Consider the following 27,622-nt stretch of genomic DNA (forward strand, 5'->3'; position numbering starts at 1 on the left):
CCCATTATCAGCATCTTGCTCCATATGCTTAAACCATATCATTTTGTCCATTTTTCCATCTATGTATATCTATCGTCTATGTATTTATATTATCACCTATATGCATAAAATAATACGCATTTTCCTCTTTTCTCAATCATTTGGAGGTAAGTTGCAGACATTATATCCTTTACTCCTAAATATTTCCTAACTTTACATAACCACTATACGATTACCAAAATTAGAACATATATCATTGACCTAATACTATCATCTAAACCGCAGTTTATATTCATTTGCCAATTTTTCTAAAAATTCCCTTATAACTTTTTTTTTTTTTCTCTTTCCAGTCTAAGATCGAGTCCAGGATTATACATGGTCTTTAGTTGTCATGTCTTTTTAGTGTCTTGAATCTGAAACAGTTTCTCAGTCTGTCTTTTTCTTATGACATGGACATTTTTGAAGACCACAGGCCATTTATTTTATAGAACGACCTTCGATTTACGTTTGTCTGATATCCCCTCACGATTAGATTTGAGTTGTTCATATACATCAGGGGTATCACAAAAGTGTTGTTCTCAGTACAGCGTATCAGGAGACCATGATATTTGTCCCAGCATTGGTAAGACATGGAACACTTTAAATCATTCTATAATATAAAATGAAAAATTTATTTTAGAGCACTCACCGATATAACCACTGACCATATTACTTTTAAATGTGTTTTTAAAAAGGTTGTTTACAACTTTATTCGACAATATTCGGTACCTGAAATTGTGAGGTCACACATAATCCATCTGTGTCTAATTCCTTTCCCTCATTTTGACCTAACTGTAGCAGGAGACCGCCAAACATCTAAAAATTAGTGCTTTTAGAGGCCATTCTGAAACTAAATGTATTTTCCCCAAACAATACTCTATTGTTCAAAAGAAATTTAGATCATACCCTATAATATACAGGCCTTGGAACTTGGATATAAGATAACTCTCATTTTTATGACAAATTATTTTGGGCATAACTACCTTGCCTTATATTTTGTTTTTATAAATTTTCAGATTCCATTGTTGGATAATCAACTTGATAATGTTAATCATGTTCTTCAAACAGATTTGTCTAGCCTGGTCCAGAAGGTATGTTTTTTTTTGGAAAAAATACAGTAGCTTTTACATCATTTTCAAGAGTAGACTAGTGCATAAGAAAATTGGTAACAGCCAAAAAAAAAAAAAAAAGCAAATTCTGGAGAGGGATGCCAAGAAAGGTAATAACTGTTAACTTCCAAGTAACTTTGTCCGTCATTTCGATTCAAGATATTTTATTAAGCATCTTTTATGTGCCAAACACCATGCTAGAACCAAAAGAGATTTAAAAAAGAAAGCATGATCTTGTCTTCCTGGGGCTTGGACCTTGATGGGCGTGGTGCCGGGCCCCAGACTGATCCTGATGTAAGCTGCTCTCCCTCTCTGCCTGGGAGTCGGCCATGTTGGTTTTGTTTCTTCCTACTTGCCCGCATTCGCACATGCTGTGTGGGGTACCCAGCCCACTTATCTCTCTCCTCTCTTGCCTAGGTTTAGGCTACTAGGTGCTAGCTCTTTAAGCTTTGCAATTTACAACATAGCAAGTATTTTTTTGTTGTTGTTAAGTTCCTCATAACGGTAATTACTGCTTTAATGTCTGGGTTGTTCCACTGACTTCCTGATAACCTACTAATTATTGCTATTTATTCAACCAGGATATTGAGTGCACAGTAAATATTTCTTTGTAGATTGCGATTCAGGAAGGGAGTGAATATTTTTAATTCTGGATCCTGTGTCTTTTAGCACGGATATAAAAATCATCAAATGTCTATTAAACTCATTTACATAGAGGCAAAGCACATATCCCCTTGAACAAACTCTTAGTTTTTTAGACTCTGATGTCACCAGGTTTGCTAAATAAAGGAATTGAATTAAGAGATCTGTGAGGCTCCTTCCAGCCATAAAACCTTTTTCGAGGGGTGACCTCCACAAGTCCTAACACAGGTAAAGGTAGAGGGATCAGGTGTACAGAAAACCAACACGAGCTCCAGTGTCCTGGGTGGCTTAGTCACCTTTGAAAAAAAAAACAGAAGTTGAGGATGTTCTTTATAGAGCATCACTCTTGCCAGGCTAAAATGGAACTTGCCTGGGACCATAAACATTATGAAGTTTGCAGCTCGGATTGGGCTGCTAGAAAAGACTATCGTAGGCTGGATGGCTTATGAACAACAGAAATTTATTTCTCAAAACTCTGGCAGCGAAGAGTCTGAGCGAGATCAGAGAGCCAGCACAGTCAGGTTCGGGCAAGGGACCCCTTCCAGGTTGCAGACTGCCATTTCCTCGCTGACAACTTGCATGGCAGAGAGAGCTTCCTGGGAACTCTTTCATCAGGGCCCTAATCCCGCTCACGAGGCTTCACTCTCAAGACATAACCGCCTCCCAAAGACCCAGCCTTCTAACAGCATCACTTTGAGGGTTAAGATTTCAACACGTGCGTTTTGGGGGGACACAGACATTCAGTTCAGAACAGGTTATAATTGCTACCGTGTTCCCTCACAGATGGCTGAACACACCAGCTGGCAGTGAAGAAACAGACATTAAACCCGTTCCAGAGGAAAGGCTGGATGTGTAGTTGAGTCACTTGGCAATGATGACACTTGCCTGTCATGTGGTCTAGCCTGGCATGGCTACTTTGTTTTCATTGCAGCCTCCACAATTTGTATCTTCTATAAGCTGCATTTTAGGACATTATTGTTTTCTGTGAGACTAGATCCCCCAGTTTATTTTGTAATTGCATTGGAAAATAAGATTCTGTCTTTAGAAATTCATGTATAGGAGTTAGATATGAATTTATATGTGCACGTGGTACATCGTACTGATCAGGGTTTCTTAACCTCAGCACTACGGACACCTCGAGTTTGGTGAATTCTTTGTGGTGGGGGCTGTCCTGTGCATTGTTAAGATATTTATTAGCATCCCTGGCCCCTGTCCACACACATGAGTGCTGGTTAACTGCTCTTCTACTTACTATATACATCCATTTATTTTGAACTATTTTTTAGGGCTATCAAGCCTTTGATGACATACCTGAGATGGTGCAAAACCAAACCACGAACATAGTATTAGGTAAGATTCACAGTTTGAAATGATCTTGTATTTCTCTTTGTTAAGAATTAGCATGGTTAGAGCAAAGAAATGTATGACTAAGAATACATTTTCTTCTTAAAAATTCTCTCACCAAAACCTAGAACACTAAACAAATATCAGAACTTTTCAATTGTGCCGCCTCCATACAGTGATGTAAATTTAAAAAAGTAATAATCTTCCTGTTGAACACAGATTAATGTCACCCTGCTGGCCGGAAGCTGTGAGGCCGAGGGCCGTACTGTGGTGGCCTCGCTGTGGTGGCCTCACTGTGGTGGCTGGCCCTCATCGCAGGCTTTCAGAGCTAACAGCAGCCATAGTTTGGAAAGTCATGCTCTGATTGTTTCCACTGGGGGCGGGGTGGGGGTGGGGGTGGTAGGAACCGTAGATTATTACATTTTCTAAAAAGAAACTTAAAATTATTTTTTTAAGGAATGCTATGTGTACAGTTTTATTTTGTCATTTGTCCTCTGATGCTGACGTAACAGTATTTTAGGCTCTTAAGGACGCTTACAATTTTGGAGACAGAACTGATGCTGAGTGAGTTCTGTGGGTCCAAAATGATCGAATCACGTATTTAGGTTACGTTCCCCGGGCTGAATGTACAGAGGAAGAATGCAGTATAAACAGTCCTTTGTGGAGGAATGGGGATGAATTGGGGTTGTTTACTAAGGAGGAGAAATCTCTGAAGCTATGTAAGATTGTCTTCTCTTTTTAAAAAAAAAAATCATCATCTCAGTTATTTTTTGTATTGACCAAGTGGTTTTAAAATATCGTATCAGAGGTATTTGCTTTTCTTCCCTTAATTAGGGATCTTTCGATCTATTAAGACTTTGGGTGAAAAGTATTTTGTCCTACTACATAATGCTTTAGAAGTGTTATGGGTCCCCTTTTGTTTAAGGTTCTTCTGGAAAATAGTAAGGTATTAAAGACAGAGTCCATGTTTCCCTATGCTAGTGTCTGAAGGCTAACACGTGCGGTATGTCTGGTAGCCTCCTGCTTACTAATCTCTGTGTTTACTTTCTCTGTCTCCCCTTCCTGAACCTCTTCTGCCGGTACGTGCAGCCCTCCCCCGTAAGTCTAGCCAAGCGAGGTGTCCGGTCTGCGTGAGCGGGGCCCGCTGCACACCGTGTCACTGCCTAAACACAAGCCAGAGTTTTCCCAGGTCTGGCCGAGTGCCACTCCGTCAGCCAGACTATCGCTTATTTTCATGTCCTTCCAAAATGAACAGAAACACTTAGCTCTCATGATTTGATCATTCGTCCTACTCTGCACACGTACTTTGAGTGCCTACTGTGTGCCAGGTTCTGCTGGGCTCTGGGGATGGGAGATGAACAAGTCACAACCCCTGCCTGCCCTTCGGCCGGGCGTGTACATAGATGTAATTTATCCCGCTCTGGTGCCATGATGAGGTTCGTGCCGGGGATCGAGGTGGGGCAGGGGTCGTGGAAGGCTTCCCGGAGGAAGCAGCATCTAAACTGAAGCCTGAAGAAGGTATTTGCTGGGAGAGGGCGCCAGGCGCCAGGCACGTATGGAGTCCCCAGAGCTGGCGACGCCGGGGAGTCGTGCTGTGTGGGAAGGCAGGACAGCCTGAAAAGCAGAAGGGCCCGATTCCGAGTTTAGGGAACTGTATCTAGGAGAGGGGGAGAGTCTCAAACTTCCAGAGATCCCAGAGTTAAAACACAGGCCCCTCGAGTCACCTCCTCCGGCACATAAGCTATTTGGAGGGGGCATAGAGCCGCTGGGTAAAAACAGCCGCCTCTTGTAAGCTCTCAAGATTTCATATCTCAAAAATGACCCACTCCGCGGAAGAGTCCCTCCTTTCTACGTAGTTCCATTTTGGACCACGCTGTGGGTAATGCCGACTTCAGACCTTGTGTCAGTGTTGGGCCAGGTGACCCCCCTGCACCCTGGGTAGCTTTGATCCCAGGACCTGTCATGATAGGCATGCACTTTCCAGAAAACTAGAACTTATTTCCTCTCTGAAAGATCAGGATGAATATTCATGGATCAGTCTGACCCCTGGGAACAGCGTCGCTTTTTGCATGTAAGAGACACGTATGTACTTCACCACGCGTCAGTTTGTACGAGCCAACAAAAATCGAACAGAAATGTCACCCGGAGTCGCTGGTGCAAACACTTCGGTCCTGGAGAATTACTGTGCTCCTGAATGCCATTTCTTAGATGGAGGAATAATTCATTATGTTATAAAATTATTTTTCCAAAGTCACTTAATGGATGACTTTTAACTTTAGAGTTAGAGAAACCCGAGTTTCAATCCCATTTCTAGTGCTTTCTGAAAAGGAGACATATGGGCAAGCATTTAACCACTGTGAGCCTCAAGGTCACGGCTAGTCAAATGGGAGTAAGAATATCTACCTCAGTGGAGTAAACGAGTCAATACTGATAAAAGTGCCCGGCCCAGGGTAGGTACACAGTCCATTTTAATCAACTGATTTTTTTTTTCTTTCTTTCTTTCTTCTTCTTTTTTTTTTTAAGTGAAATAAGCAAAAGAAAACTCTGGCTTGATTTCAGTACCATATCATTAAAATCAGCACTCATAGCTTACTGTTTTGTTAAGTAATTGCCTTTTGGTGGTCTTGGCTACATTCATGTTTGTCACAGAACCTTTTCATATTTTAAACACATACATTATGTGGGAAAAACGAAAAGCGGTTCAAGTTTTTCAGATTGAGTCCAAAACCAAGTGTCTGTGTCCTGTCTGTTTGAAAATGCATGACTGAGGTATCTTTGTTTTCAGATATCAAAAGTACCTTGAATTCCATTGGTTTAGATATCAAACAAAAAAATGAACAGATTTCTATTCAGAATAAGCTGTCACGTTTCATGGATCCCATTAATTACGTTGAAAGTTATATCTACAACAAATTACGCAAGTTGAAAGAATATGACTCATACAGGTGAGTGCCTCCTTTGGGCTGGCAAACTCTGAGAGAGAACCATGCTATGGGATTCGGGTAAAAATTTGACCTTATGACTAAGATAATCTTATGAGAGCAAATTGTACAAAGAGGCCATAACCCGATGCGTGTTCGACCGTAGTTTATGTTCATTAAAAAAGTTGTAGTGTTCGCTTCGTTAAGACACAGACTAAATTTGAAACTATATGAAAAAGGGTAGTATACCACTACACAGGGATGACGTGCAAATTTTTGAATTTTTCTAAATATGAAGATTGAAAGTTCTCAAGCCAAATTTTCAATAATTTGTCATTTCAATGACCTTGGTGGCTTCTAGAAACTGTTATTTTTATCTAAAGCACGTAACAGGATTTTAAAACTTAAAAGTGATTACGGAAGGGCAAGGGCATTTGGGTGAAAATATTCTTTTCATCATCGGTTTATTCAATAAAGGTGGAGAGGTTGGTTCCTACAGAAAGAGCATCTTTGAAACCAGTAAATTATTCAAAGAGCTCAGTGAGCGGCTGCTGTTTGCCCTACAGAAAATGGTAATGGTGGGGTTTGGCCGTGGGAGGTGCTAGTGGATGTTTTGGACTGAGTCCTAGGGAGGGAGGATGTAGGGACTTGAAGTATTTAGAGGATCATGTAAGAGTCACTCTTCTCTTTGAAGGGCTCAGCCCCGTGACCTGCCAATGGAACTGTTCTCACTCCACAAACCCATGGAGATTTGGAGACTTTCATTCCTATCTGGGTTATTTACTATGCAAGAGCGCAAGATAAATAATAACAATAATCACTAGCATTTAGGGGACAGTTGCAGTGTGCCCACCAAGCACTGCATGCTCATTTAAGAGTCACACAAATCCCCTGGGTTGTATTCTATTTATAGCTCCGTTTTATAGGAAACAGGCCCTGGGCAATGAAGTGACTCACGTAAGGCCAGCAACAACATGGCAGAGGTGGGTTTTCAACCTCCATCTGCCTATGCCCTTAATTATTGCCTTGTAATCAACAAGCCACTTTTCTACCACGGGACTAGGCCACCCCAGTGGATATTGGGACAAACATAAGATAGACCCTTTCTCAATGAATTTACAATCTCATTAGAGGTCAGAGTTTCACAAATGGAAAGAATGGTACAGTCATCTGTCACATGTCAGCTTCTTCTTCCTTTCACCTGTCCCTGCCTGGAGCTCATCGGCTTATTTTAAAAAGAAATTTCACTAAGCAGAGGAGGCATGCATTAACTGTAAACGATTTCTGAGGCGGGTTCCATGGCTTATTTAATTGTAAGTATCTGGAACAAAATGCCACAGTGGGTGCAGGTGGCTATTCTTATAATGATCAAGATTGCTCTTAATTGAATGAAAAGTTTTAGTGGAAGCTTTTGTCCCAGAAGTAAATTCTTTCTTTCTTTCTTTCTTTCTTTCTTTCTTTCTTTCTTTCTTTCTTTCTTTCTTTCTTTCTTTCTTTTCTTTCTTTCTTTCTTTTCTTTTCTTTCTTTTCTTTCTTTCTTCTTCTTCTTTCCTTCCTTCCTTCCTTCCTTCCTTTTCCTTCCTTCCTTCCTTCCTTCCTTCCTTCCTTCCTTCTTCCTTCCTTCCTTCCTTCCTTCCTTCCTTCCTTCCTTCCTTCCTTCCTTCCTTCCTTCCTTCCTTCCTTCCTTCCTTCCTTCCTTCCTTCCTTCCTTCCTTTTCTTTTCTTTTTTTTTTTTTTTTTTTTTTTTTTTTTCTTTTTTCTTTTTCTTTTTTTTTTTTTTTTCTTTTTCTTTTTCTTTTTTTTCTTTTTTTCTTTTCTTTCTTTTCTTTCTTTCTTTCCTTTTCTTTCCTTTTCTTTCTTTCTTTTTTAGCGTTTTGAAGGTTAGGAAGCATTTCAGGAATGCCAGGAAGACTAACTGAGGATCCATTATCCTCGAATGTCACACGGGACCATTACAAATTGAGATTTGCATTCTGCAGGCATTTGATCGAGGATGCTCGTAAAATTCTAAAACATTCAACACACTCACCACGTAGAGAGTTTCTGTTTCCGTAAAGAACACAGTGTCCCCCAAATACTCCTGCAACCACAAAATATTTCAGAGAAAGACCAGGGAAAAGAGCCCACTGTTTCCTTCCCCGTTGGCTAATTGTGATCTGTTCCCATCTCATCATCATTATCATAAGCAGTGACAGCATCAGGAACCTTGAAAGAACATGAGTCTTAAGGCTCATGGTTACTAGTGGCCTTGAAGTTGAATAAACCATGCTTGTGAGCCCCAGGGGAGTAAAGCAAAGGCAGGAAGACATAATCCCATGTCCGTGGAGTGACCGCACTTCAAAACCAAGATAAAAATGGCTGGCGGGTTGGGAGACTTGGGGTGCAAAGGCATCTTTTCACAACAATAGCACCCTCCGAGGAATTAACAGAGGAATCTAATATTTCACTGCCAAGTATCATTTCACTGCTCCAGCCCTAGTATGACAGCTTTTGAGTTATAATGTCACCTCTTTCATGTATAACCTTTCACCAGGTGGCTGAGTAGCTTGGTTGTCTGCTGTTTCCTGACGCTCGTCACGACTTTTTATTCCTTGGGCATATTATGTGGCATTTTTGGCTATGACCCGAATGCCTCCCCAACGAGAAGAGGTTGCATCTCCAACACCGGGGGCATCTTCCTCATGACGTGAGTTTCTCTCTTTCTTGCCATGTTGGGGAAGGGGCGGGGGGTGGAAATTCAGGTGACTCTGGCGGTACACGGATCCTGTGGCCTCTGGGCTGGGCACTCTGGGTTCCAGTGGAGTTGGTGTGTTGATGTGACTATACTTTTGTCGGTTTGGGAAATTTCATCACGTGTAAAAAAATAAAAACTCTAAATTGGTTGCACTTTGACTGACAAGTTTAAACACACTGTTTATCTTTAAAGCAGCTATCACAGGAAATTACTTCCAAGTCGGCTTTCTCGATTCCCATTGTTTTTTTTTTTCCTATATCCATCCATCCATCCATCCATCCATCCATCCACCCTCTCTCTCTCCCTCCCTCCCTCACCCATCCACCCAACTATTCATTCACCAGATACTTGTTGAAGACTGACCTGGTGTCAGACACGTTTCTATATGCATTTCTAGCTTGTCCACTTTGAAACTCTATAAGCTTGATGCGGAGCAGAAGTTGACTATCCATGCCAGACATCAGGCGCTGCCAAGAGCGCTCTTCAGAGAGAAACTGGGTTTTGTTCTCGCTGTGCTCACAGCCCCTCAGTAGCTTCCCTTCCCTGAACCCACCGGGCCCCAACTGGTACGTCGGCGCCTACCTGCCTCTTGAGCTGCTGCTCACCCCGCTCTCCACCCTCTATCTGGATGCAGAGCCACGTTGGCCCCTTTCAGACTCTCAAGGGTACAGAACCTTCCCCGTCACTGTGTCCTCTGCAGAAAGCCTTGGATCACTCACCTGACTCAGAGCCCTGTCCGAACCGCAGTTCTGGGCTGCAAGTAGGCCAGGGACTAAGCCATGCCCATTCCCTAACTATGTGCTAGGGACAGAAGGCCACAGTGCTTACCACTTTCTGTCTTCACTCCCCAGGAGCTGACCCTTTTAACCCACAGACATCTGAAGACCGCAGGTCCATTTTTTTACATTAAATAGGTGGAATCAGTAAGTATTGGCTCGTAGTATTCTTAACTTTATTTCTACTTTTTTTTTTCCTAGTGGGGTTGGAATCAGTTTCCTCTTTTGTTGGCTATTGATGATCATTGTGGTTCTTACTTTTGTTATTGGCGGAAATGTGGAAAAATTGGTCTGCGAACCTTACCAGAACAGGAAGTTATTCCAGGTAAATGTGTTATTTTGTGAATATTGTTGGAGGGCTTGAGCCAAACCTTTCATTTCCCCGTAACGTGTGGGTTTCTTCAAGAGCAATGCAAAAAGTGGAGCATTTTGGTTTTTATTCAGTAAGTTGAGATTCCTTCTATCTGTGAGAACAAAAACATGTAGGGGTATAGAATTCTTTTATCCTTTTTTTTAATGTAACCGAAATCAGTAACCACGAATTAAGACCTGCATGTCAGTGGAGGTGGTCATATTTGGGGAGGATAAAATTCTCCTGAGCAGTAGTCCTCAAATGTGGCCGGAGACGTCGGAACATAAATTCCTGGGTTCATCCATACTCCAGGAGGTTTCTGACGTTTTAAAGAGTTTCCCAGATGGCAGCCGCCGCCACAGTTGGTCTGAGGCCCTAAATCTGAAGTGAAAGAGACCGATGAATCACGCAGCTCGTCTGCCACGGCTGCTGTCCCCTGCAGACGTCTGACGAGGTGGTCAGAAACTGAACTCAAGCCTCACGTTCTCTCTCTAAAACCGACTACTGCAGACTCCAGGGGACCACTTTGCAGTTCAGCTCCATTAGTGAAGGAGGACATTTCGGTCAACGTGTCTGTCTTCTCACTTTGTCTTTCCAGTGTTTTTCTCCAGATTCTGTTTTTTTTTTTTAAATATATTTCTGTTTTCCTGTCTTACTTACATATTTTCCACTCAAAACTGTTATAAAATCAAGGGAATGACTTTTAAAGTAACCATTTGCCGTCATGGGATTTTAATTATTCAGTTGGTCGAGGAAAATTAAATGGGAGCATCTGTTTGTCAACTTCTCTCCATTTGGCCTCTTGATAAAAATAATAATAATAATAATAATAATAATAATAATAATAATAATGATGATGATAATATAATAAGCCGGACTTCATTCATACTGCGTTAAATCGTTAAAAGGAAATACTTTAAAAGTAGGGCATATTTAGAAACCATTTACACTCCTCAGATACATGTGCAGTCATGTAATTAGCCCATCTTAAATACATATGATGCGAAGTCAGAGGATGTGTGAGTTTTGATTCATTTTGTCTAGGGGGAAGTAGGAAGGAACTGGGTCAACTGCCTCCTGGCTTTCTGTCGGCTATTCTGAGTCAAATTCTCCCATTTCTAATGTGTTCGTTTGACTAAAAAGTACTGTTCTCCAAAAAAAAAAAAATTTTTGCAGTAATTTCTACTGATGCTACCCAGTGGTCAATGGATTAATCCAATTACATTATTATTTTCTAGTTTAAAACTGAAAATCAATGAGGAAAATCATGATATATAAATCTCCAAAATATATTTAACAGAGCATTCATTTTATTATATGTATGCCTATTAGTGTAAAACTGTCTTTAAAAGTTTTTAAATTTGTTCTAGGTTTTGGACACACCGTATTTACTAAATGAGAATTGGAAATACTACCTCTCAGGCATAATATTTAACAAACCGGATATCAATCTTACTTTTGGACAAATATACAGGTATAAATAATTGCATTACACTTTTTATGCTACTTCAAATGTTGGTTTTCCAGAATGAGAATTTTGCTCTCCAAGTGTCTTTAACCTTAATGATAAGACTTTCCAATTTCAGAGTTAAGCTGTTCTCTAGTCTTAGCAAAGAATTAGTAGAAATAAGACCTAAAAGATAATCCTTCTGAAAGCCTTCCAGACCTTGAAATGATGATGTCTCAAGGTCCCTCTGTCCAATGATCCCCTAGGACTCACTGGTTAAGGTGACCCTAAGGTGCCTTAATGGGATCCTATGAAAACTCTTGCTCAGTAATCACCCTACTGCCAAGTAAATGCCACGTAACAAGAATTCAGTGGGTGGGTCCAAGCCACAGATGTGCCAAAGGCTGGGCTGTGCGGCCAGGCTGCCTGGGCTCCAGTCCTGGCTTGGCCACCAGGGGCTCTGTGATCCGGGGCTAGTCCACTTCCTCTTTGTTTCGATGGCTCCCCATCTCTTCTGGTGGAGACAGCAAATGAGTGGCACATGCACCCACCCTTCTCGCGCCTCGCTGTCACGGCGGGCATTGGTGATCAGCTGTGGTCTTCTGCTCAGCCCGGAGAGTCTCCAGATTCTTCTCAACGTGTTCTAGGCAGACATTATCAGTCCGTTGGAGTGTCTGTGCATGATTAAACCGTCCTAGCTCTTGGTGATTCTGGCTCCTGTACCGTCCACTGTTCCCCGCAACGGTTCGTGCATCGAGCCCTCTGTTGCTACAACACTAGCCTGCTCGGGTTCCCTAGAGAGGAGTGTCACACCTCCTAGGGGTGCGGGAAAGCTGCTTCTCCCAGGCATCCCTCAGGGCTGGAGGGCTCTGGCTGCAGGACAAGGAGGGGACACTCCCAAGAAGTGGTAGGGATGTGCATCAGATGACACCTCCCCTTCTTAGCTCAGGAAAGGAGGCCTTGTCCCCGTTTTAGGAAAGGACAAAGAGCTGAGGCCAAGTTAGATTTCTAGCCAAGGGGTCCTGACCAGCTGGATGTCCATAGCCCCTTCCCCGCCTCCATCCTGCCATCAGAATGCACATCCGACTGTCTGTCGAGCTCAGCCCTGGAACCACGGAGGGAGATGGTCTGAAAGAGGCTTGACAGAATCTCTTAATAAAGCCCATGGTGTGCCTTGCAACACACCCCTTTTTAGCAAGTTTTGTTATGGGTTTTTTTTAAAATGGGGATTTATTTCTTCCCAATTTGTAAACGTGTCATCCCCCACAGCACTGGAAAGAACACAAAGTGGACAGAGAGAACATATTTACTCAACTTACTGGATCTATTCCCTAAATTGGACTTTTAGTAAAGTGGGGAACGAAGTGGGGTGGCCACTGGTGACTGCCTAGTACCCGGTTGCACTATGTTCACAGATTAAACAAAGATGGACAGTTAACTTTTCTCTTCATACTTAGCAATGGGCAGAGGTAGCCACAGCTGCCTGTCTGGGTCATGATCATTCCATTTATTCCCATAGCGATTGCAAAGAAAATAAAGGCATATATGCCACACTGAAGCTGGAAAACCGCTACAATATCAGTGAATATCTCAACATTCAGGAGGTAAGTAATTAGAACCGGTCATGAAACTGATGTATTTCTTTATAAAATCCAGTGTGTGTGTGGTTTTAAACTGAGGTGAAATTCACACAAAATTAACCCTTTTAAAGTGATATTTTCTACATCCACGAGGTAGTGCAACCCTCACCTCTGTCTAATTCCAAAACACGTTCATCGCCACCACCCCCAAACAGTTGTCTTTCCTAAGTCAGGAGCTTCTTTGGTACGTCATGCAAGATGCCCAAAAGGGGTCTCTGAGGACACTCACAGGGAAAGACTCTCTCTCACTGAGAGTCAGCGTTCCTAGAGGAACAGACCCTACTTGTTTCCCAGGGACGCTGGGTCCCAAGCCCGGCCCCCTTTTTCTGCCAGGTCCCTGAAGAGGGGAAGAGGCAACGAGAACTGTGGCCCACGCCATCATGATCCTTACGAATGGTGGTGGTGGCCCCAGGACTCCGGGGTGGGCGCTTCTGAGCTCCGCTGGTCCTCGGCGAGAGATGGAGGTAGAGGGAACGGAGTGACCTCCCCTGCCCCTTTGCCCAAGCCCACGCCCAAGTCTTGAGTCTTAAGACTCTGAGGAGAGGCTCCTGCAGAGCCTGAAGCCTGGAAGAGGGAGCGAGAGAGTTTCAGCTGCCCAGGTCTCGGGTGCCAGTAGCCCAGGCTGTCCCCACAGCCTCCTTCCTGGAGGCCAGCTGGCCTTCTCAGCCACGTCGGAAAGAATCGAAGGAAGCTGCTTTCTTCTGGGCTTTCACGGTGGAAGCAGATGACAAGGGAGACCGAGGGAGGAAGTCGTTCCCCAAACCCAACAACTTTCCCACGGAGGTGTCGCGAAAGTCTCCCGGAGGTACCGTGACTTCGCGGTGGCCTGATGATTTTCATATACGAAGAGGTTTATCTGGAAGTGGCTTACGAATTTCGTGTCGATAGTCTCACTTAAATGGTCCTTGCACGTGGCATAAAGAAAATGTAATTTGGTGACCAGGCCCCAAATCGATGCCCTCTACACATTCGTCCGTCACGCCACGTGTCATTTTCTCTGTCCACCCTGGAGAGTAGGGCTGCCGAGCGCCGCGCAAGCTCTGCAGGACTGGCTCTCAGTCCAGCCCCAGCCAGCGACCCGGAATCTCGTGTCTCCCGACCTCCTTTCCTGGGATGCAGACGACCGAGTCCCTTTCTGCCTCTCTGTTTCTCAAGACTCACGCAAAAGCCATTTCCTCTCTGTTGCCCTCCCCCAGTTTCCTGCCTTGGAGGGTTCTCCCTGACCCCCCACCCCGTGTCCTGATGCCGTTCCTGTGCCTTCATCATGGCACTGCCTCTTCTCTTCCTTTTGAGGTCTTTGGGGGCAGAGGCGCAATGTTATTTTGCTTTGCACCCCACCTCCTCACATAGTGCTTGGCGCAGGGCGTGAAGGAGGAGGCAGGGAGATGGGGAAAGAGTTATGGCGGGGGAGGCGGAGGGGAGAAAAGAACGCAGGAAAAGCATGGTCAGGTGCCGCGATGCTTTTTTTTTGGTCCTGTGTCATTTCATTGCTCTTTAAAAACATTAAGTGTGTGACATTACGGGAGAAGACTGGACATATTCATAACTCTTCTTTTAATCCTGCAGTACACCGAGAACATAAACAGTTATTTTGACAATCTCAACATAAAGATTGATAACATTGTTCTGCTGGACGACGCGGGAAGAAGAAGTCTCATGGATTTCGTTTCTTCAGGCGTAGATAGAATAAATTATGACGCTTACTTGGCTGAGGTAGGACTTCTGTGCTTCCGCTTGAACTTTTGGGGACAATTAGAGCATGGATATGTGTTTCTCTTTCTGTTTTTATTGAGATGAAATTCACATAACGTAAAAGTAACCATTTTAAAGGGAGCAGTTCACTAGCATTTAGTACATTGACGGTGTCGGGAAACCGCCACCTCTGCCTCGTCCCGAAGCATCTCGTCCCCCCAGAACAAAGCCCCGTCCCCGGGAAGCAGTCGCCCCTCATTTCCCCGCTTCGACCACCAGAGTGTGTTCCGTTTCTATGAATGTGCCCATTCTGGATATTTCATCCGAGAGGAATGATCCAGTACATGACATTTTGTGTTTAACGGCGTGAACTGGTCCCTCTCACTGCAGCCTACAGTTTTTGAGATCCGTAAACATTATAGCACGTATCCATCGGTTCTTCCTTTATTGTTATGGTTGAATAATATGGTTTTACGTGTATAAATCAGAACGCAGATGTTGTCACCCATCTCCGAGTTTCTCCCACCTTGCTTTGTGGACCCGCGTTCACTCTGTTGCCTGTTAGGTGTTATTAAGGTTTACAAATCCCATATCCGTGACACGTTGTTTTTTTTTTTCCCCATCTCTTTTCTAGACAACTAAAGCACCCACAAAAGTGAATCTTTTATTATTTGCAGATGTCCTACAAGAGAAAGCCAATCAATTGGTGAGTTCGAACACTGGTTAAACGTGGGAGTTGTTGCAGATGGCAAATGTCAATCCGATTCTTAGGGAGGCTGCTGAAGAGATTCCTTATGCCACGAGGAGCCTCTCCTTTAAAACCGCCTCTCTTGTGCCTGTTTAAAGTTCGCGCCACAGCCCCGTGCCACGTGGCCCATTCACTGGTCTGCGACGGTTTCCGGGGTGGCTTAAGGATGCACGCAGCCCTCCCCGCCCTGCCCAAGGGGCTCACGCTCCGGTCCACCCCTTCTCCCTGTGGGATGGGGAGTGGTGACCGCGGGCAGGAGAGGGGAACCCCACGCGGCGCTCTGCGTCACCAGTGAGAAGTGGGGAAGGAAAGGCAGAGGCACCATCCCAGCCCCGGAAACTGCCCCTTCACCAGCTGCTCTGCCGGATGGTGACTAAATGGCCGCAGCTGGTCCCTTCTGAGAAGCAGCAGAGCACGGTGAGGAAGACCCTGGGCTCCAGAGGAAGAACAGGATTTAAACCCTGACTTAGCCCCTTCCTCCCTGTGGGACTCGGGCCAGACGTGTCACCCCTCTGGGCCCTCGTTTCCTCATATGTAAGGTGTGGGCAGAGGGCTTGCTATGCATTCAGGTACCAAACACTACTGAAGTGTGCATTAAATAAAAATTGTGCAGTTAAGCCTTGGTTTCCTCGATGTAAAGTGGGGGTACTGCTATGGTAAGGTGGCTTTACGGTGGCTAGAGTCTGGTCAGGCGAGGAGGAGGAGGGAGCAGCCTCAGGAAGGGAGAGAGAGAGAGAGAAAACTAGTTCAAGTGGGCATATTAGCCCACTTGACTCCAACTTCAGCGGCCTCAGGAAGGAGCTCAGGAAGGGCCAGCGAGTCCCCGTGGGCTCTTGCGGACAGTTCGTGGTTCTGTGACTTGGGGTCTTGGCGCAGCCCCTCCCCGCGGCTCCCAAGCCCACCGCCGACCCTGTACCAGGCGGGCTGCGTGCTCACGTCGTGACTGCCCTGCCCTGCCCAGAGACCCGGGGCTCAGAGAGGGTGCTCCCGGGCCCGGAAGAGTGGTGTTGACTTTATTCGATTCCCTTTGCAGCCCCCAGGAAACTTGAGATCGTCCCTGATAAGAAACGAACAGATGATTAGAAGGATTTACCATGACCAAGTCGTACCTCTGGAACTATCGATGGTAACTATCAACCACCTCTGGCATTTCCCCCGTGAGCTGCACACAGTCCATTACACCTGGCGGGCTTTCATTAAGCCTAAGGCTGCAGGTGCATCTCGCGTAGCTCACATCCCATGGGCCTCAGGTTCAGATATTGAGCTCTTTTTAAAATAAACGATAATAGCTGGCTGGGCTTTAAAGAAGACAAAGTTTTCAGCTTCACCCCTCCTTTTCTGCTTGTTTCCCTGCTCTTTGTTCACCCGAGTGTGAACACGTAGATGAACTCTGGGGTGGCCTCCCGGGTTCATAGCCCCCCACGCCACGCGCCTGGCTGCGGCGCTGAGGTTTCCGTTCCGGACTCGCTCCGACTCATGCTTAAATTCTTTTCCTCCAAACCCTGACAAGAAATACGTGCAGGCCAGGGGAAGCCCTTTCAGCTCGGCCTCCGCGTCGCTCTGTTCACTGTCCTCGAAGGGCGTGTCCTCTCGCCTCTCTTCCCTCCCGTATTGTCTGACTTTGCTTCTCCTGTTCTCCTGCCCGCTTTCCGGCTTCCTCCCTGAATGCCTGAAAGGCAGTTCGTAGCAAAGAGAGAACAGGGGCTCTAGACTCAGGCAGGCCTGGTCTCCAACCCTGTTTCCACCGCTCCAAAGTCAGCGTCCTCATCAAGAAGTGGCGGGACCGGTTCCTGCCTTGCTGCTGCCTGGCGCCTGGAGATGCAGGATCTCGCATGCCAGAGGGACTCCGTAGACAGGGGGAGTTGTCATTATGCTTATAGGGGTCACGTTTGCAGCTGTCAAGGGGAAGACTGAGAAACAGGGTTACAGGTCAGCTTGCTCAGGTTCGGAGAAGCATATTAGCCCACTTGACTCCAACTTCAGAACCTTCCAGAACTAGTTTTCTCTCTCTCTCTCTCTCTCTGTCTCTCTGTTTCTATCTCTCTTGTTTTCTTCCGACTTTCTACTTTATTATTGACAAAGTCCTATCGAATTTTCTTAATCTGTACGCAATGCTCACCACAATTCTCTGCTACACTTATTTATGCCCAGCACAAATTTGTTAACATTCTAAGCTGTTTTCTGCATGTTCCTTAAATGCCTTCCTTCAAGTAGACACAGGACCCTTTGGCCTTTTCAGAGCTGGGCAGCCTGTCTACAAATAGGCAAGTTGTGACCTGCCATCTAAACCAGGGGTTAATGCACTATGGCCCTGAAAACTGCGGCCTCTGGGCCAAATCTGGCCTTCTTGTCTGTTTTTTATGCATAAAGTTCATTAGAACACGGCCACGCCCATTTATTCACGGGTGAGCTGTGGCTGCCTTTGGCTTCAAGATCAAAGTTTAGTGGTTGTAACAGGGTAGGGCCCACGGAGCCTGAAATCTTTACTACCTAACTTTTAACTGGTCCACTTGGTCAATCCCTGATCTAAACCATGCAAATTAAGCCACTCTCGTTGGGCAGGCTTTATTTTAAATAACGTGCAAGGTTCGCCATTTTGAGCGAACCTTGCACGTGACGTGCCACCCTTCAGAGCTCTAGAATACGCGTCCCGAGTTCTTCCGGGGTTCTTACACCCGGGGTCTGTGAGGTGCACACTGTTACTGTGTCTGTTGTTTTTTCTGGAATGACATCATTGCAGAGTAAAGTCGGATTTGATGGCTGACTTGGTGGGGGAGACTGGTAGAGGGACACAAGGCCTGTGATCTTGCTGCTTTATATAATAAGTTGGAAAATATTATCTATGTTTGCTCACCAGAAAGGTATATACCGAAGCATCCAGGAGCTTCAATACAAAAGCAGTGGATTGGGGGTAAGGATTTATTTCCTCTTTCTGTCCTTTTTCCTTTTTCTCTGTGTTGTAAAAGCACACGCAGACTTTCAGAGACGCTGGTGTTGCAGGCACTTTAGGTAAAACGAAACGAGCGTCAGTTATCCACCCACTTGCATGCCAGGCTGGGCTTTCCTACCATTATCTTTCTACGAGGGCTTCTATCAATGCAGACCTCATCTCGGCTCGCTGCTAGGCACAGAGGGGAAAGCTGCATTTTGATGTGTGGGACGCAGGCCTAGAGGTGCACCAGTCACTTTTGCTGAGAGAACACTGCCTAACAGCCTCCAGATCTCAGCGCCCGCCGACCACAAACTCCCACTCTCACGACTGGGCCCGCGGCGGGCTTCTCGCCATGTCGCTCCTCCTAGAGACCCTGCCCGAAGGAGCGGTTCTCTTCCGGGCATCCCAGGTCCTCAGAGTGGAGGACAGGAATCCAGAGGATGCACGGACACACAGGTGGCCTTTGAAGCCACCGCTTAGAACCAGCACACTGCCACTTCATTTATGTCCCGTCGGCCAAAGCAGGTCACAGGGCCAAGACCCACACCTTCGGGTGGGGAAGTGTGTGCCCCTGGGCAGGTTCCCACGATCACAGAGCAGCCAGCACAGCCGACGGCAGGGGGCGCCCTCAGGCCGCGGCCCGGGCCACAGGAACTGAGCGCTGAGGCTGCGTTGCGTTCAGCTCGCGCCCACGGTGCCAACAGGCGACTCAGGGAGGACTTCCTCAGGCCTGCAGTAGGCCGCCCATGGGAGGGTTTGGCTGTCAGCCCTGCAGCGGGAAACCCCGTGTTCCTCCCTGCGCTTCCCTCAGAGCCCGCGGGCTCACCTGTGTGCTCTCCCCGCCCCCGTTTACCGTGAGCTCCTCACGTGGTGGCTGGCACTCTCCCTGGCCGGCGCTGAGACATCCTGACGCAGTTCCTCTGAAGACCGTTAGGCTTCCTCCGCTCCAGGGCTGTCCCCGTGCCTTGAGTCACGGTTGCCATTTCACAAGTGTGCGCCCCATGCCGGGGGAACCTGGTGATAGATGGGTAACTGCGTGCAGGTCCCGTGCCACCCCGGCACAACTCGGCGCTCGGGCAACAGCGTGCAACTATGCACTGACCTTTACGGGGAGGGCGAGTGGGGGCAGAAATCAGCCCTTGACCCACTGGCCGGGCTGTGTGCCCTGAGGTCTGTGGGCGCCTTTTCCAACTTGCACCAGGCTGCCTTGTGGGTTGACAGTGGCCTTGTCCATATTTGTGTGATAGTGCAAAGAGCGTGGACTTTGGAGTGAATAAAGGAGTAGGTGCAAACCCCAGGTCTTTCCGCGTCCCAGCTTGGGGACCGTGGGCAGGGCCAGGTCCCTCATCTGAGAAGGGGCCTGACAATACCTCCCCTTCGGCCTTGTGACTGTTCAGTGCTGTGATTCAGGCACAGGAGCCAGCCCAGTGTCTGGCACAAAGTAAGTGCTTGCTAGTACTGGTCTCCTCCTCCCTGCTCTCAGAGGCGAGGGCCGATTCTGTCCTCCTGAACCATCAAGCTGGGGCGGTACGGGGCTGAGGCAACTGCATGCATGTCGCTAGGCAGACTTGCCAGCGAAGGCCTTTTATCACTTGATACCTTGCGGGTTGTTGCTGTGTCTTCCAGGCGAGTGTGAGCGATATCATTTCCTCTTTGGATTCAGCTCAGAAATTCATCGTCAAGAATATTTCCTCTATTATCATTAAGGTAAGTTAAAAAAAAAAAAATCAGTATACCAGTAAGTGGGTATGTGACGATTCAATAGAGTAAGGTGTAGTCGTTGTAATGATTTTACTACTCTGATTTTTCTTTTCCCAGGCAAGTAAGAAGTATGGGAATACGATAATTGGATATTTTAAACTTTATCTGCAGTGGGTCAAGGTCTCAGTAAGTAGTTTATCTTCTATGAACAGAAGGGAGCCTTATGTTAGTGTAGACATATGTGGGAATAAAATCGGGAGGAAATAAGATTAAATCCCTGTTCACTTGGTGGGAGATGAGTAAAAGGACCTTGAATGTGGGAACCATGACCAGAGGTGTCAGGAGACTCAGCACAAGTGTCGTCCACACCGGGCGGCTCATCAGGCCTGCCCGTCAGCGGGGAGAACACGCCCCTCGCGGGCTCCCCCAGCCACCTGTGCTCGCCTTTGTCACAGGGATCCTTGCCACACCTGACTGTGTCTCCCTGAGTGAACCATGAGCTTCTTAAAGAGTCCATCTGAAACTGTGGTTTGCACCCTCCCTGGGCTGCACTCAGCCTACTACACTGTCGGTGTGTTAGTATGTAGGTGTGGCTTCACGCACAGACATTTCACAGTCCAGAGGCTGAAAGTCCAAGATCGAGGTGTTGGCAGGATTGGTTTCTTCTGAGGCCTCTCTCCTTGGCTTGCAGATGGCCGCCTTCTCCCTGTGTCTTCCCATGGCCTTCCCTCTGTGCATGTCTGTGTCCTGACTTCCTCTCCTTTTACAAGGACACCGGTCATACTGCATTAGAGTCTGCCCTGGTCACCTCATTTGATCTGAATTGCCTCTTCCAAGATTCTCTCTTCAAATACCGTTACATTCTGAAGACTTTGACATAGGAACTTTTGGGGGGCACAATTAAGTCCGTAATGTTTGGGTCTCCGTGAATGTATCAGAAAAGTTGAGGAGCAAAGATTCCAGTGGTTTTAAGGTGGCGCCTTGTCCCCAGCACCCGGCTTTTGTGGAATTGTCTTAGAAAATGCCTTTTGTCGTTGGGCAACATCCCACCTCCCCTTTTTGGGTTATTCCATACAAATCAGCTGTCAGGTCCATATCTCGGAGGACAGGGAGACCCTTCTCGTGAAAACAGGCCAAAGGTAAACCCCATGGTGAATTCTTGTGGATTTTTTGGCCGTTGCTCAGAGTTCCCCTGTGTCTCTTTCCCCCTTAGATCACTGAGCAAATCGCGGCCTGCAAACCTGTGGCCACCGCTTTAGATTCTGCTGTGGACGTCTTTCTGTGCAACTACATTGTCGAACCCATGGTAAGAATTTCATCTTTCAAAATAAGAGACACAATAAACTCATCATCTTTATTTTCTCCCCGACCCCCCCCTGCACTACACACTATAATATAATATAGTTTTTCTGTTTGAGCTGTTACATTCAGACCTAAAATCTAAGTTGTAGATGAATATGTTCTGATACAACAGACTGGAAAAGTCAAAGACCTTGCTGCGTCTTCATTCCTTCTTAGAATTATATTAACAGAAGTCAGGAGACCCTCATGAAAACTATTTGTCTAGAATAATGGGAAAGGGACAGTCACCGGTGTGCAGGTTGCCAGTATTCAAAAGGATTCTTAGTGCGACTCTATATAGAAGCCAAAGCTACGACACACTTGATATTTGATTTGCAGTCCCCTTGAATTGTTACTATTGGGACGATACGTTCCAATTAATCAAGTTTATTCTTCAGCTCGATTCCATCTGCCATATGCACTGACGGTCTCCACAAGCCAGTCTTCTCACCGCCTCCTCTTAAAGCACCTCATGGGCTTCCGTGGCTATCAAAATAAACATCGGGGTCCTTAACAGAATGCACTAGGCCCTGCGTGATTAGGTCCCTGCCCACTGAGGCCACATTTTGCACTATTTGATCACCTGTCTCACTGTGCTGGAGACATACTTGTTTTCTTTCACTGCTTTAAATATATCTCGATGTCCTCCACCTCAGGGCCTTTGCATGTGCCATTTCCTGTCCTTGGACTAGAGACTGGACACAGGCTTTTTATCCTCCTCTTATGCTTCCCTTCCGCACCCACACCCCACCCAGCCAACTCCTCCTGCAATACAGTGGTTGAGAACACAGACTCTGAATTCCAATTCTGCTTCTACATTTTTCTGTGAACCCTGTGACTTTGAAAAATTGTTGAACTTTTCAGAGCTTCCTCACCTACATGGGGTTGTTTAGATGGTTCAGTGACAGGTCACCTCTTAAGAGCCCTCAACACCGTTCCTGGTACGTTAACACCCCCAGGGAACATTCGCTAGTATCGGCTGCTGTGCAGCGGCCAGGTCTTAGCGCAAAGGTGCCTTTCTTCCCAGGAAGCCTTTCCTGATCTTCCCAACTAGACCAGGTTCCCTTTTCTACACTCCCGTGGGACACTTTACTTCTTCCTCAAAGATGTTATTGCTGTTTTAATTGTGCATTTGTGTGGCTCTTTGGTTAGGACCTGTCCCTCGCAATGCACAAAGTAGCCTCTAAACTCTGTGAGCACAGGGCCCGTGTGTTCCCTGTTGTGTCCCTGTCATCTGGCATACTGCCTGGCACCGGCTGTTGAATGCGTAAAGGATGATCAGATAGCTGTTTGTCACAGTGCGTTCGTATTGTTCCCTCTGTCCGTCTCCCTGTCTCATGCCCACATGTCCATCTGTCTGTAGCCTGGACTTTTAAACCTGCACTTTCCCAGCCATGCAGACCCCAATCCTCAGCTTCCTGGCTGCTTTTCTCTTTCAACTTCTTACCCTTTTTGCCTTGCTGCTTGGAGCCCCTGATGATTGCTTTGGTTGAAGCCCTCATGAGCCAGGAAGGTAGGGGTCCCAGGTTAGCCTGGTTGATTCAGAATCGATCTCCTTGCATGCAGTGGTTACTGCTCCACCCCAGACCAATCAAATGGCCCAACCACCAGATGCCTCTCCACAAATTATAGAGGAACCAATGGAAAGGGAAGCCTGGAGGCTATTCAGGAAGTTTGGGGGCTGGAGCTTAATAGCAGGTGGTATAAATAATAAGGAACAGCTCTGGGCTTCTGGCTTCACTAGCAAGACAGACACCAGGCTAACATATTTCTTTTATGTCGTGATTGTTCTCAAAAGGATCGAGGCAGCTTCCAGTACACACATACAGTTGTCACAAAGCTCTAAAGCCTCTCGAAACAAGGTTGAAAGCATAGAAATCCAACAGTAAAAGAATGTAAGGGGAAAAGAGAACAAATTAACTGGAGATTTTAGGCCAACAGGTGCCACTGCCATTCAGCCCTAAATATGGCCAGGAGCAAAGCAGAAATGCGTGGCTGAGCAGAAAGGGTCTGGGTCCGTTGCCTTTTGCTTCAGGGTGGTCTGGGGAGAGCTGTTCTGGTGTTAATATAGCATTATCCTAAGGCAGAGGACACAGACTCGACCCTCTACAGGGACCTGGCAGGTTGCAGGTTTAAAATCACTATGTCATACACCTGAAACTGATATAATACTGTATGCCAACTGAAATGGAAAAATAAAATATATATACATTATTTTAAAAAATCATGAAAAAGAAGCAGGCCAAGTGTAAGACACAGGATGATGCTGGTTGCTCACAGCCACATCTGTGCTGATCGGTGAATACGGTTGGATAATGTTGGACATCACCCCTGCCAAAGTCAGCGGTGTGGCCGGGGCAAACTGAGGACAAATAACCCTCTTGAGGGAAGAAGCAACAGTCACCCACAACTGATGCTGCCTTGTGGGACAAGGACTCAGTGTTCCATCAAACTTCTGACTTGTGAAGACTGGCAACTATTTAAAAAATATTTTAACAGTGCTTTTTAGACAAAACAAGATTAAATTTAGCCTAAGATCTCCCTTAAAGATTGGATAAATTAAACGTGGAACATGTGTTGAGAGCCTGCTATCACTAAGCATTGCTCCGTCGTCTTCACACAATCACAGCGGGGTGAGGATGCGGCTGTGTCACGCTCAGATGCGGAACACAGCCACAAAGGTTTATTAGTCACCCTATCATCACAACGACTCGTAAAAGGGATTTGAGCTCAGGCCTGCCAGCCATTCATGCTCTCATCAGCAGCAGCAAAAAGAGACCATTTATGGGGATGGCCGACAAGTGTTTCGGAGTGTCCTAGAAGCAAACCTGGGCTACTTCTGTTCCTATTTATAAAATAAATAGAATAACAGGATTTAGTCAGGTTTTTTAAAAAAGGGTTAACGAATTATAATAATATGTACCACTTCACACGGTGGCTGGTTTGTATTAAGTTCACGAATGGTTTCAATGAACAAAATTAGAAGTCCTTTAAAAAAAACTGCAAAATAAAATTATTTTTCCCAGGCAACTGTTGTTTTCCATTTCCCATCTTCGAACACTTAATTCTCCTGATTTTCCTTTTTCCCCTAGAATCTGTTTTGGTTCGGCATAGGAAAAGCGACCATATTTTTACTTCCAGCAATCATTTTTGCTGTAAAGCTGGCCAAGTACTATCGTCGAATGGATTCAGAAGATGTGTACGATGAGTAAGTAGGTGTCTTTCCACAGAGGCCCGGGGTTCATCTTCTAAGTGGGCTGCCCACAGAGCGCTTGCTAAAGACCTCTGATGAGATAAAACTTGATTTTTCTTTTTAAAGTAGTGGGTCCTCCCTGTTCAGGGGTTTTCTTTGTCTCCATTTCCTGAGGCTTGTTTTAAACTCTTTGTTTTTCTCTGGCTTAATCTCCTCAGCTTCCTTAATCAGACTTATTTCTCGTTTGCAGTTCTTCTGTCTCGGGGACGTGGCGCTTGACTTTATGACTGTTTTTGCTAGTTTGTGTGTTGACTCTGTAGTCTGCCCGTCACTCTTGTCTGGTGGACTGGTAGGCTTCACTTTTACTTCACACATCTCCTTCTCGACCTGTGTTTCTCCTGATTTGCTGTCAGCGCGTGTAGGAGAGCTGTGATCATAATTTAAAAAGTAATTGTATTTTCTTTTTTTTGTATTTTGTAGTGTTGAAACTGTCCCCATGAAAAAGTAAGCCTTTTCTTTTTTAAACCGTATTCATAAGCTCAGATAGGGGGGAGGCTCTTTATTATTATATGATGGACTTTTTAAATTAAATTAAGAACATCTTAAAATGAGGTAACAACAGTAGGCGTGCCCAGATTAAAATAAATGCTGATGTCTGTTGAAATAAGGACTGGTAAATAAGGACTGGGCGTTGAAGAAGTATTTGTCGAATTAATGAAAATTTTGTGTGTTAAATTTATGAATATACAAAAGGGTTGTTTTGATATTTGATCTTTAAAGGGAGCAACATGTAAATATGCCCTTTTGCCTTTTTTTGTGTATTTGACAAGGCGTCAGATATTTTTCATGACTCTTACATTGTCTTTGTAATCCACGATATCAATACTTTGTCTTAGCAATAACATGGTGTTTGTGATGTATTTGTTTTTGTCACAGTATGCAAAAGGGTAATGTTGATTTTAATAGCCATCAAACCAATCAGACTGTTCCAACAGAGTTTTTAAACCCACCCGACTACCCGAGCTCTTCCTCTTCAGCGTCTCTAAATATTGAAAAAGAGACCAGCCCTCCAGGAGATGACAGACTTGGCGACACCGTCTAGGACACTCACCGATGGGTCCGAGAGGGAAAAGTGTACCCACCTATCTTCCATCTGTAGAAGTCTGGCTTGATCATCTGAGCCTTCTATGAAAGTTGAAACATGTAACACGTTCACTAATTTTCAGCTTTGCCTTTGGAAGCAGAAATGAATTTTGTCACATTTCATTGCATGGGAACTTAGACTTGTAGTTAGAGAAAGTTCAGCAAGTAGCAGATATGTATATAAGCAATAAAAGAATGATTTCAGAAATATGACTCCAATATCTCATTGAAAAATATGTCTGTACTGTAGTTATCATTTAAGTCATTGTATTGTTTTCTTAGGGTTCATATAACAAAGCACACAAACTGAATGGCTTAATGCAACAGAAATGTGTTCTGTCACAGTTACAGAGACTAGATGTCCAAAATTAACATGTTTTAAGAGTTGGCTTAGAGATTTACCACTCCGATCTCTGCCTCTGTCTTCACGTGGGATTTGGCATTTTCCTTCGTGTGTCTGTGCCCAAATTTCCCCCCTCTTATAAGGAGTCATTGGAGCAGGCTCATCCTCATCAAAAATGAGCCGACCTTAGTTTCATCACATCTGCAAACGATCTATTTCCAAACATTCACAGGTGCTAGGTGGACCTGAATATTGGGGCGGGGGCGGAGGGGACATAATTTAACCCCAAAGAGTCACCCAACAGCAATAACAGCCAAAAAGATAGAGAGGACATGAAAGGGAGAGCAAAACCCTCTACACGCGGAAATTAAACTGCGTCACCGAAATCAGAAACGATAGAAAGTAAAACATTTTATTGGACATATGCAAAGTAGTGACTCCCTCCCTTCTTAATTTTATGTGTCTTTATCTAAAAACACTTTAAGAATCCACTGATCGGGGATATAAATTGTCTCTCCATCGAACCCAGTGATGCCCAGCCTGATACAAAGTGGATTCACCTAGGGGAACTTTTTAAAAGTACTGATGCCTGGCTCACGCCACACGAGATTCTGATGTAGTTGCTTAGGGATGTGGCCTAAGCATGTGGATTTTTAAATCGGCCCAGGTGATTCTAATGTATAGCCAAGGTTGAGAATTACTGCCCTAGATTAATTAAATCAGAATTTCTGGGTGATATCTCAGGTAATTCTCATGGGCAGCCTAGGTTGAGAACAACTAATACAGCTTCTCTATGTTTTTTATTCAATTAATATATGTTTACTTATCATCTACTATGTCCCCATCACTATGTAAGACACTAGATGGGGGAGGGGTGAGCTAAGAGCCGAGATCCGACCTCCTAGGAGCTCTGCGTCAACGGTGAAAACCACAACCTCACATTTGACGAGTGTCTGAGAGGCACAGAAGCTGTGGGGTGGGGGGAGCAGGGAACAGGGGCAATTTGCTGCCGTGGAGTTTCTAAAAAATATATACATCAAGCCTCCACTATGACACACTTATCCAATCTGTTTCTTATGAAGGCTCCATGCCTTGTCCCCTCCTATAATCCTCGCCACGTCCCTTTGAGGTCATTCTATGCTAATCATATGCAAAGTGACCTGAAGCCCACAGAGGCCAGTGATCCAACATCACACAGCTCATAAGTCTTCCAGCCAGAAGACTCCCCCCACCCTGCCCCCCATTCTACAGCTCCTGGTTGTCAGTACATGCACCTTAGAGGCCAGGGAGGGTTTGGGCACTGGCCATTTGCCAAAACCTTTTCAAGCTAAAATCACCATAGAGCTGTCCAGTGTTTTCTAATGATGAAACGCAACGTGAATCAGCACCACACGAAGCATCACCTGAGGACCAGGAGCATCTGGACCACCTGGGGAGCCTTAGAAGTGCTCATTTTCAGACTCCAATCCAGACAGACTGAATCAATCTCTGAGAGTGAGGTGAGGCCAAGAAGTGTGTATTTTGACAAGCTTTCCAGACAAAGTCT

At 45.4% G+C, this 27,622-nt stretch overlaps 1 protein-coding gene across 12 annotated transcripts in view; it reads left to right on the forward strand.

Annotated features, from left to right (window-relative positions):
• Positions 1-25,943, forward strand: part of PROM1 (prominin 1) — an 85,386-nt gene extending 59,443 nt beyond the window's left edge. For 6 of the 12 annotated variants that reach the window (XM_039838141.1, XM_039838137.1, XM_039838147.1 and 3 more), the window contains 17 exons: positions 1,035-1,109; positions 3,056-3,119; positions 5,899-6,058; positions 8,568-8,720; positions 9,746-9,869; positions 11,267-11,370; positions 12,863-12,947; positions 14,550-14,696; positions 15,310-15,381; positions 16,457-16,549; positions 18,281-18,334; positions 19,982-20,062; positions 20,174-20,242; positions 21,270-21,362; positions 24,490-24,605; positions 25,071-25,094; positions 25,527-25,943. In XM_039838141.1, coding sequence (XP_039694075.1) covers positions 1,035-1,109; positions 3,056-3,119; positions 5,899-6,058; positions 8,568-8,720; positions 9,746-9,869; positions 11,267-11,370; positions 12,863-12,947; positions 14,550-14,696; positions 15,310-15,381; positions 16,457-16,549; positions 18,281-18,334; positions 19,982-20,062; positions 20,174-20,242; positions 21,270-21,362; positions 24,490-24,605; positions 25,071-25,094; positions 25,527-25,692 — 1,680 coding nt within the window. In that variant the 3' untranslated portion in view covers positions 25,693-25,943. Of the gene's footprint in view, positions 1-1,034; positions 1,110-3,055; positions 3,120-5,898; positions 6,059-8,567; positions 8,721-9,745; positions 9,870-11,266; positions 11,371-12,862; positions 12,948-14,549; positions 14,697-15,309; positions 15,382-16,456; positions 16,550-18,280; positions 18,335-19,981; positions 20,063-20,173; positions 20,243-21,269; positions 21,363-24,489; positions 24,606-24,840; positions 25,019-25,070; positions 25,095-25,526 lie in introns of those variants that run through there. The other 6 variants (XM_039838139.1, XM_039838138.1, XM_039838140.1 and 3 more) reach the window with 5 other exon arrangements.
• The last annotated feature ends 1,679 nt before the right edge of the window (positions 25,944-27,622 follow it).

This window comes from Pteropus medius, unplaced genomic scaffold (genome assembly GCF_902729225.1).
Source record: "Pteropus medius unplaced genomic scaffold, Ma_sr-lr_union100, whole genome shotgun sequence".
NCBI lineage: Eukaryota > Metazoa > Chordata > Mammalia > Chiroptera > Pteropodidae > Pteropus > Pteropus medius.